This window comes from Solanum pennellii, chromosome 2 (genome assembly GCF_001406875.1).
Source record: "Solanum pennellii chromosome 2, SPENNV200".
Taxonomy (NCBI): Eukaryota; Viridiplantae; Streptophyta; class Magnoliopsida; order Solanales; family Solanaceae; genus Solanum; species Solanum pennellii.
Window position 1 is genome coordinate 43,591,329 of NC_028638.1, and position 11,374 is coordinate 43,602,702.

At 29.7% G+C, this 11,374-nt stretch overlaps 1 protein-coding gene across 1 annotated transcript; it reads left to right on the forward strand.

Moving 5' to 3' along the window:
- The first annotated feature begins 6,998 nt into the window (after positions 1-6,998).
- On the forward strand, positions 6,999-10,291 carry LOC107011661. The gene is made up of 3 exons (XM_015211244.2): positions 6,999-7,163; positions 8,836-9,336; positions 9,495-10,291. The coding sequence occupies exons 1-3, from the start codon at positions 7,073-7,075 to the stop codon at positions 10,076-10,078; spliced, it is 1,176 nt and encodes a 391-aa protein (XP_015066730.1). The 5' UTR covers positions 6,999-7,072; the 3' UTR covers positions 10,079-10,291.
- Positions 10,292-11,374: the final 1,083 nt, after the last annotated feature.

An 11,374-nucleotide genomic window follows, 5' to 3' on the forward strand; every position in this document is an offset into this window, starting at 1 on the left:
ACTTTCTACGACTTTTCCCACACCCAAAGGGTCGAATGTTTCATTGATTGATGAGGGCCCAACAGGATGAGGTGACATGGGGGAATATATAATGCATACGACCTATTGACACAGAGTCGAGAGTTAAAAAAAGTAAAGAAGATTTTTAATTTATATGATTCGAAACAAAAAATATATGAAATGATATTATGTCGTTAGAAAAGTAACAAGGCACTTTTACAAAACCAACAAAAGTATTACTTATTCTTTAATAAGTATACTTTGATTTAGAAGAATTTCAAATTATAAAAAAGAAAATATAGCAAAAACTAGCAGAATTATTTTATACTTGTGGTGTAAGACTTGTAAGTAGGAATAATCACTTTACGGGTCATGGGAGGTATATATATTTTACTTTCAAATTTCACATATTAAGAAAAAATTATATGTAAGATATCTTCTGAATAAAGAATCATGAATAAAATAAAGAAAAAATTATATATAATAACAAATTATTAATTCAAATTAAATGATATAACCATAGTTTGATTTAATCATATCACATAGCAAATTGTTGTTATTTCGCTCTCTCTTGGTGAATCTCGCTCACCACTCTCATTTTCTCCCGCGCCTCTCTCTCTCTTTTATCATACACAAATGTATAAAATGTGTTTGTGTTTGTATAAAGTGAGAAAATTATATATATATATATATATATTCGTTTCCCTCTCTCCCCTCTCCCAGATCTCGCTCTCCACTCTCCCAGTTCTCGCTCGCTCACTCCCCTCTCTCACTTTATACAAAAACACAAATGTATAAAGATTGTGTTTGTATAAAGCGAGAGAAAATTGTATATACATATATTTTTGTTCCCCTCTCCCAGATCTCGCTCGTCAATCTCCCAGTTGTCGCTCGCTCACTCGCCTCTCTCGCTTTATGCAAATAGAAATACATTTATTTTCGTCCTATACACTTGTGATTATACAAATACAATCTTTCCCTGCCCATTTTTCTTTTGTCTTTCTCTCTTTCTTTCTTTATACAAACATAGATTATACAATTGATCTTTTGTATATGTATACCAAGCAGATTATACAACTGCTTTCTTTTGTATATGTATAGCGAAATTATACAATTGTTTCCTTTTGTATATGTGTAGCGAAATATACATATTTATGTTTGTTATGGAGCGCAATTATGCAAACTATAGCTATAGCATACAAATATGATTTTTATGTTTGTTATATGTGAAAGTTATTCTAAAATAAATTGTGGCGTATAAAACTTAAACTCACAATTTCATGGTTTAATTTCATAGTTTTTGGTGCTATAAATAAAGTTGGAACGACAAAATTAGAGCAAGTACAAAGTAGAGAGTCCACTTCGACAGACAGTCATTGGGCTTTTCATTCTTTAAGGGCCTTATGCTACGTAGAATCGTTTTGCCGGCCCATTTATCCCATGACGAGCGGCCCAAATGCATCAAGCATTGTCAAGGAATTTTAAAGGGAAAAACGATATGATATTCTCCTTAACTTTGTCATTTAGAGTTTGTTTAGAAAGTCACCTGATAATTGAATTTGGTACACGACCTAGTAATTACAATGACATGTTTGTTTGCCAGACCCTTAAAGTTGATATACCCTCATAATGAAAGTTATTCATATATATCCCTACTGTAATATATATGACTCAGATATACCGTTTTCCTATGGCGGATAAAGAAAATAATTAATTTTAGTGTAATTTTTATTCTTTTTTTAAAAAAATATATATTTCGTATGGGGTATATTTGATCCTCCTCACACGTATATTTTTTTATGACTTTTTTGCTATGAAAAAATAAAAACTTATTATTTTAATAATCAAATTTATTTATGTTTCAATTATTTTCTTGTAAAATTTATTATAGATGTCCCATTTTTTAATTTGAAGCATTTTTTACGGGATCCCAAAATCACCAGTCACCCCGGCCTAAATCATAATAGGTCCGTCATTCATTTCCATTAGATAAGTGGCATATGTAAACTCCTTTTGAAACAATAAAGATATATACGAGTCTTTTGTATAACGATAAAGATATATGTGAGTCAATATCACACCAGGACCTAAATTATAATAGGCCCACCGTTCATTTCCATTAGATAAGTGGCCTATGTGAACTTTTTTTGAAACAATAAAAGATATATGTGAGTCATTTGTATAACGACAAAAATATATATGAATCAATAACATATCGAGGAGTATATTAGTTATAAATAATATATCAGATAGGACTTTAGCATAACAACATAGAAATTTGAAATTCAGAAGTAATTATTTTCGATTATAAGATCGAGTGACCAATAGGCTTTTATTTTTCTAGAGAGTGTGAATTAGAGAAAATTGAAAAGTCAATGTACGAACTTTTGAATTTGATCACCATATGTTTTGAAATAAATATAAATATCTATAAAAAAAAATTATGCAAAACAAAATTTAATGTTGAGCTACTGAACTGATCTTTCATACGGAGAAAAAAAATAATTAAAATCTTTGGTTTAATTTGGCACATCACGTTATTTCGTTTCAAACTTATTAAACAATGACTTGAGATTGACAATATACATTTTTTTGTATTTCTATTTGATTTAATAAAATAATGCCATAACGTAAATGGTAATACAATCGAGCCAAAAAAAAATTGTGTCAGTATTAATGTGCTTGACATGTTTTTAATGTAAAATATGTGTATCATATAAGCTTATATGTAAAATATCTCTATATTATTGATATAATTGTGGTATAATAATAGAATTCGAATCTTAAATTTTAAAAAAATCACGATAAAAATACCACTTCCAAATAAGTTTTAAAATATTTAAAATTTTATCAATGCTTCAATGCAAATCTTAAATAATTAAAAAAGATAAAGTCATTAAAAATTTGGATCTTAATAGAAAAAATATAAATAAAAAGAAGAGAAATTTTTGTCTCTCTTTTAAAAATTTATTCGATATTTGCATCATGGAAACTATCAGACAATAATGAACAACTTGAATGGCACTCAAATTAAAAAATATCTGCGAACATCCTTGCTGCATTTGTTTTTTCTTTTGGACGGTAAAATAATGTTCAATTGACGTAAATTGTTAATTTTATTCTTAAATTATTAATGTCGAGGATTGATCAAATCTTATAAGGAGTTCACTCATCTTATTAATAAAATTGCTCTAATATCGGGTGAGACGGATAGATACCACGTTAAATTAGGTTTTAGGGCTAACTCACACCCAAAAAGATAGCCTAACTCATAACCCTAAAGCTAACTCAAATAGAGGAAGACTGTTCAAGACTTATAAGGAGTTCACTATCTCATTAAACATCGATGTGAGACTTTTGTCATTCTTTAACACTCTTAACAAAAATTTAGAAAAATTAAAAACATTTTAAAAACTTGATGAGAATTTAGGACTGTATTTAACTCGTGGTGCAAGATGAAAAATATACTTAAATTTAATTAATCAGGTAAAGAAACATTTTTTAAAAAACTATCAATTGTACCAAAATAAATTAATAATTCACAACAAACTTAGGCATTATGAATACTTCTCCCTCTAAAATTTTCTATTTATACTTCCAATTAAAACAATTAAAATTTACTTTATCTTATTTTAATTTAATATCATCTCAAATAATTTAAATCTACGAATCTTAAAAGTCTTCTTGTTGTACTATAAAGTAGAACAACTTTGACTGCTATTGACATTATAGAGTATTTCCCGCCATTACCTCGATTTCTGTGCTAATATTCCCTTAATTACGATTTTTTAACATGAAAAAATCCCAAAATTTAACTCATTAAACAAATCATGAGAAATTAATAATTGAAGTTTCGCAAATTTCTAAAATTCGGCGGTGACCCTACCGTGTGTTGTGGGTCCCACTAAAGGTGAGAAAGTGAAACACCAAAATCAAAAAACGCGGAATGTACTTTATGCTTTCTTTATATGAAGTGGGTAACACAAACCCCTATATCTCTTACATTTTTTTATTTATTTAAATTCATTTGGATTATTGATAAAAATAAAATAAAATTAATTTAATTAATTTTAAAAATTAAATCAAATGAAAAAATTACTATTGATTTAGTCACTATCGGTTTGATTTTATTTTTCTTATTTTGTTATGCTTGAAAATAATATTTTTTTAGGATAAATATATCTCGGTAGACACAAGAACTTAGTAAAAAATTCAGAGGAAAGCTATTAGTTAACGTTGGTTTAATTAAGTAATGCTAGAGTTATTATTACACGAATAAAATAATTCAATTAAGAAAAATTGTGATTATCTTATACGAGGTAGAATAGGATAAAGACAAAAATAATAGATTTTGACGGACTTAAGACTTAGGTTGTAATAGTTAGGCTAAAAATTTAAATGTTGAGCTTCAGAAAATGGTAAGTTAAAACTTAAGTTAGATTAAAATTTAGTAAAATATTTATATTTAATTTTTCAATTTGATTTAGTCATTATTTGTGATCGTTTTTGGTAAAATCAAACCCAAATCATATAATATCGATTTTCAAAATTTAAAATTAAACCTAAGCATCAAATATCGGTTTGATTCGAATTGTGATTCAGTTTGATTTCTTAACTATAACCATGCATATCCTATTTTTTAGAGTGTAATATCGCAAAAAAAAATATTTTTCATGTTCAATATTTAAATATAAAAAATTAAAATAAATTTTTAGACGAGCTAGACAAAATTATGAAATGGGGAGTGAGAGTAGGAGCTTGGTGTGAAGGGGTAGAAACTTGAAACATATTTAAAAATTCTACTTTTGTAGTGATACATTTTGAGACTAAATATATTGAGATTCTACGATTAGTTATTTAGTATGTGTTGATGATAAGTTTGATGTCTAAGGGGTGGTGAACTTTTTACTTTTTATTTAGAAAATCTCTCTATAAGGTTAAAGTTATTAAAGTAGATATTGATGTTTCTTTTTTTTTTTTGTCTATTTATCTTGTAATAAAAATCTTAGTTTAATCACTAAGTTTTCGTTCAAGTCTTGAAAATAGAATATTTTTGATGAAATTTTTAATGTAAATTTAAATTAGTTTCATTGTAAATATATAAATCACAAAGTGGAAGACAAAAGAAATAATCTTTAACTAGATGTTTGAGTAAAGGATTTGATACATTAATCTCAGTTTCAATCTAAAATCAATATTGTTTATGATTTTTTGCATAAAATTCGAACTTCAATTTCAAATTTTAAATTCTTCAAAAAAGTAAAATTTGATCTTTTAAAAATGAATCTTTTGGCCCATACATTTAAATTTTATAAAAATATATTTAAAAAAAATTAAAAAATCATGTTCAACATAAATATATTATTAATATCTTATGAAATGATATACTAAAGACTCATGATCACAAATATTTCTTTATTATTTATATAAAAATATGTTAACAAATTTAAATTATATATTCAAATAAAATATCATCTTCCAATCATATTCAAATGGATCCTAATTTTACTCCTGTTTTTGACTTGTATTATCAACTGAAATTGGCATTGATAGTGGGATCAAGAGGAGCATGGTAGGCCAAAGTTTGTCTCACAACAAGACAATTTATTTAATTTTGGTTTCTTGAATCAAAGTTTTGTTAAAAAAACCAACAATATCTTTGATAAAAGATTATTCTCTAATAGATAAAAACCAAAAGAATAATATATATGTACTTAACAAAAAAATATTGTAATATGAAATTAGAAGAATCTTAATTTAGCAAAGTCTCTCTTAAGAAACACCTTTTTTTTTATTATTGTAATAGGAAAAACATATGTCCTTCATCATTCATTGATCAACAAAAGAAAAAGTTACTCCTAAAAGCAAATTAGCTCTAGCTGTTTAAAGTCGACCTCAATAAACCCTAGCCCCTTCAATACCAATCAAAAGATTATAAAAGAAAATTAAAATATGATGCTCCATCATAGATACATTTAATAATGTTTTCTTCATTTTTTAAAAAAATTTGAAGTTGGTATATACATATTGAAGTTTAATTTATTCAAATTGTCTTATTGAAAGGAAGTGCTTCTACAAATCATTTTTTCATTTTAAAGGCTCGAATTCAAGACCTCTAATTAAAGAATCATCACTCCTATCAACTACAACACATCATTTGATATATGTTTACCATTTTTTTTTGTTTAAGCTATTAAAAAAGAGTGACTTTTAGGTTTAGCAAACATAAAAATGTTTGTATGCTATAACTATAGTTTATATAATTGCGTTTGGAGCATCAGATTTGTATAAATCGCTGACAGAAGCATCATTTTTGAATAAACCGCTGGCAGGCCTCTCGTTTGTATAAGAACGATCTGTATTTGTATGCTTATAAGTGTATACGACGAAAATATACATATTTGTATATACAATTTTTTCTCGATTTATACGAACACAAACACAATCTATATATTTGTGTTTGTATAAAGTGAGAGACGCAAGGGAGTGTGACGAGCGAGATCTAGGAGGGAGACGAGCGAGATTCTCTGGTGACAGAGACGAATGAAAAGATATGTATATTTATAATTCTCTATCACTTAATATAACACAAAAATAATTTGTACATTTGTGTTTGTATAAATTGAGAGAGACGAAAAAGAAACTACAGAGTGAGATCAGGAGAGTGGCGAGCGAGGAATCTAAGGAGAGAGACTAATAACAACAATTTATTACGGGTTACAATTAAATCAAACCGTGATCATAGAATTTTACTTCTATTACAAATTAAAGTGAGGATTTTTTTTATTCTTCACACTACCTTAAAGATTTGTTCTTAATTAAATTATGTATCTTTAATAACAATTTTTTAACTATTGGTGGAGAAAACTAAATAGACAAAAAAAGAAAAAGAAAAAGGATAAAAGAAAATTGAAAAAAAAAGAGCAAGAGGCCCCCCACAAAAATAAAAAATGAAAAAGAAAAAAAGAGCGTGAATCTTGGATAAAAAGGACATTTTGCTGTTGCCCCTTTTCTTCACTCAAAGCAGAGTGTTGTTAGAATAGAAAAAAAGGGAAATTTATTCTTTGTCGCCATGGAAATAGCTTCAAGCTCAACAAAATTCAAATGGGTCACTGCATTTCTTCTGCTACTTGCTTGCTCTGCCGCTGGACAAGTTCAAGATGGTTAGCTTTCTTCTATTCTCTTCCAATTTTTCACTTTGAGAACCTACTTATCAAACTTTTTTTTCAACTTACCTCTGTTTGGTATGAGATCTGGTAAATAATATCTTCTATCTTCATTTTTAGCTTCAAATGTATGCTAATTTAAGCTTTTGAGACTCATTGGTATGAACATTTAATCACAAATAATATATTTGTAGATATCTGAAACAAAATTAATTTGGTAAGTACCAGAGCAACATGTTATCAAATAAAAAATAGTACTCACGGTATTTAAGTAAATAGTACTAGTATAGCATTTAGTTGTAATTAAGTATCACTAATCATTTTGTTGATGTTGATCGTCGTGAAGTAAAAATCATGATTATGTAGTCGTAATGCTATTAATAGTAATTTAGTAATATAAAGTTTAGTTGTATGATTTCTTCTAAATATTACGTCAAATTACATAGTGTCACATAAAGTCAAATAAATGAGATAAACAAAATTTTTAACAACTTGTAGATGTCTAGTTATGGTAACTTTTTTTTTGGTAATTTCGTGAGTTGGGAAGGTAAAGTAGGCAAAGCTAATATCAATACTACTACCGTTTTTACATTTTAGGGCCTAGAGAGTTACCTCTACCGCGTGAACTCTGAGTGAAATGTTCCTCTATATCATTACATTATCTTTTGGTACGACTTTCAAGTAGCCTCAATAGTAAATTCTTTTATTTATAGAGCAATTTTATAGCATATATAAAAGTAATATTTGTATGTTATATCTTTGTATAATTGTGTTTCATAGCAAATTTTATGTTTGCTATGACTATTAATTTGTTTATTTTACATACATATACATAAAGAATCTATATTTGGGCTTATTTGTATATTCAGTATACAAATGGGTCCCGTATATATATATTTCAATATATAAATGGATTCGGCATTTGTATATATTGGTATACAAATGCAACCTGCATTTGTATATTTTGATCTATTTGTATATTTCGATATATTAATGGGTCCTGCATTTGTATATTCGGCATATAATTGGGTCTTGTATTTGTATAATTCAATTGAGTTGTATGTTTCGATATACAAGTGGTATGACAGAAAACATGGAATGTTATATTGGAAATTACAAATAAAAAACTGACTATAATATTTAATTTAAATTAATTATTTGCTATTTCATATAATTTTCCTATCTTAGATATTTGGTGCTTTTAGTTCTACTTTTTTATTATTTAAGACAATGGACGTTTAGTTTAAATCTTTTCTAAAACCTATCTTATGAAATTCACATATTCATTTCTCACTTTTAAATTCAGACAAAATATTAGATAGTTTTTTTCATATATTCTAGTGTTGGTGAGTAGAATTTTAATTGCTAGTGTCATATAATAAATATCTCATAAAATTAATATAAATAGTATGCATTAACTTAGACATGTTATCTTAAAAATCAATTCTAAAAATTAGCTTATGATTCCATAAAATAAACAACCGAAGTGAAACAAACAATTAGGATAGGCGATACTAAAAATCAATACATATATATTTTTTGAAAGAATTCCGAATGAAATATTATTGCCTATGTGAAAGCATTGTTAATTAAATTGCTTAGTTTAAAGTGTGTGTTTCTATAATTCGTAGCACATCGTTAATTTTCAATCCAACCTTACATTTTGCAGGTCCGTTAGTTAACGGTAATTTTGAGACCCCACCGTCAGGTGGTTTCTCTTCCGGCGATGGATTCTCCGACGGTCCATCTGAAATCCCCAGCTGGAAATCAAACGGCACCGTCGAGGTAGTAGAATCCGGGCAAAAACAGGGTGGAATGATCCTCATCGTACCACAAGGTAGACACGCAGTTCGGCTTGGAAACGACGCCGAGATAAGCCAAGAGCTCAAAGTAGAGAAAGGCTCCATTTACTCAATCACTTTCAGCGCGGCTCGCACTTGCGCTCAGCTAGAGTCACTCAACGTTTCAGTTCCTCCTGCCTCACAGACCATTGATCTTCAGACACTGTACAATGTTCAGGGCTGGGATTCTTACGCGTGGGCCTTTCAGGCTGAAGAAGATGATGTGCGGGTCGTTTTTACAAATCCTGGCATGGAAGATGACCCCACTTGTGGACCCATTATTGATGATATTGCTATCAAGAAGCTTTTCGTTCCAGATAAATCAAAAGGTAAGGTCATTTCTATTTCCCCACTTCCAGCTGTTTAGCCTGTTTTGGTCAAAAAATTTTATTGTATTTCGTTTTAATTTATGGGATATAGTTTGATTTGAAACATTCGTGTAGATATAAAAGCTAGTAATTGTTATTTAATTTGGTTATTGGAACAGATAATGCAGTACTTAATGGAGACTTTGAAGAAGGTCCATGGATGTTCAGGAATGCTTCTCTTGGTGTTCTTCTCCCGACTAACCTAGACGAGGAAACATCGTCGCTCCCTGGTTGGATAGTTGAGTCAAATCGAGCCGTTCGATACATCGATACATATCACTTCACAGTTCCAGAAGGGAAGAGAGCAATAGAATTGCTTTCAGGAAAAGAAGGCATTATATCGCAGATGGTTGAAACCAAGCCTAACAAGCCATACAGATTGACATTTTTGTTTGGCCATGCAGGGGATTCATGCAAGGAACCACTAGCAATCATGGCCTTTGCTGGTGATCAAGCCCAAAACATACATTACACTCCCAATTTCAATTCTTCATTTCAGAATGCTAACCTGAATTTCACGGCCAAGGCGGACAGGACACGTATAGCGTTCTATAGTATCTATTACAATACAAGAAGTGATGATATGAGCTCTCTTTGTGGACCTGTTGTGGATGATGTGAGGGTTGAACTGTCTGGGTCTAGCAGAGTCAAGGTGTTCGGGTTTGGGTTTATGTTTTGGTTGTTAGTCTTCGTTTTTTGTTAAGATGAATAGCTTTCTGTTCCACTCAACGTATATGGGGATCCAATGTAGTACTACAGCAGGGAGGTCCAGAATCGGACGCCCCAGCATAAGAAAGTTGGCTGTATTAAATAGAAGGTATGTATGTCTTCTCGTGTCAATGTAGTATGTATTGCTATTTTTGCAATTGAAATTTGAAAGTGCTTCATTTTGTTTATCTTGGGATCCTTTACACCATCATCTTTTGTGGTGCTATGACAAATAGTAGTACTACTACACATCTATTTGTTATACTTGGCTCTGTTTGCATATTTGAAATTATAATGATGTATGACTATGAGAGACAACCTCTTTATCCCGCGAAGGTAGAGTAAGGTGCCCTGTCTTTGTTTGTCCGATTCTGTGTTGAGACTAGGAATGTATACTACTGTAAAGATACATGAAAATTGGCAGTTTCAGGTTCCTGTAGAGAAACCACTCCTGGTAGTTCACAGTGTTGCACTCAGGGTATGAACCCGGACGATTTGCCTAATTTGTACTAACCCTAAACTCTTCGCTGGACAATTCCATCGTTTATTTTTTTCTATATTAAATAGATGTTGAATCCCCCTTAACATTTTCGTATGCTTACTTCGTTATATTTTGGATTCGTTTTGCCATTGATTGCACTTACCAAATGTCACGTAAATTTACAATTATTTTGCATATGTGAGGATACTAGTTGGCAGTTGCCTCCTAAATGGATTTTTTTTTCATTTAGTTGATAACTCAATCTATTCATTTTTTTATGATCCAACTTCAATTCTTTTTCTAATTTGTACTTCATGGAGTTGATTTTACTTTATTTCTAACTGAAAGAGCTCATTCTGCCAACTCGTTTTATGTAATCCATATATATGATGTAGAAGTACTTTCCTATCTGGGTTAAATAATGTTAAATTGTTCCATGGTAGGTTTTCTTTTTCCTTTTTCGGAAGCCTTGGAGTTATCGTAAAGTTATATTTATCTGATATATAGTGTTGGAAAATAGCATACACAGCGGAAGCATTCCAGAATCATACATCTTGCATGAACATAAATAACAATCACAAATAGTTATCACATACAAAGTATGCTGAAAATTAACTCAGGATTACCTCTTGAAGCGTGTGCAGATATCTTGAAGTAAATCCAACTCCAGTTCTATAGTCTTCTACAGTGATCCCAATCAACAATTGAACTCTCTCAATACTTGGGTGGGCAAGTATTGTATAGAATTCTCTAATCTAATCTAGGTTAGAAAAATCCCTATTTATAGAGATGTCTTCCTAGTCCAAAGAG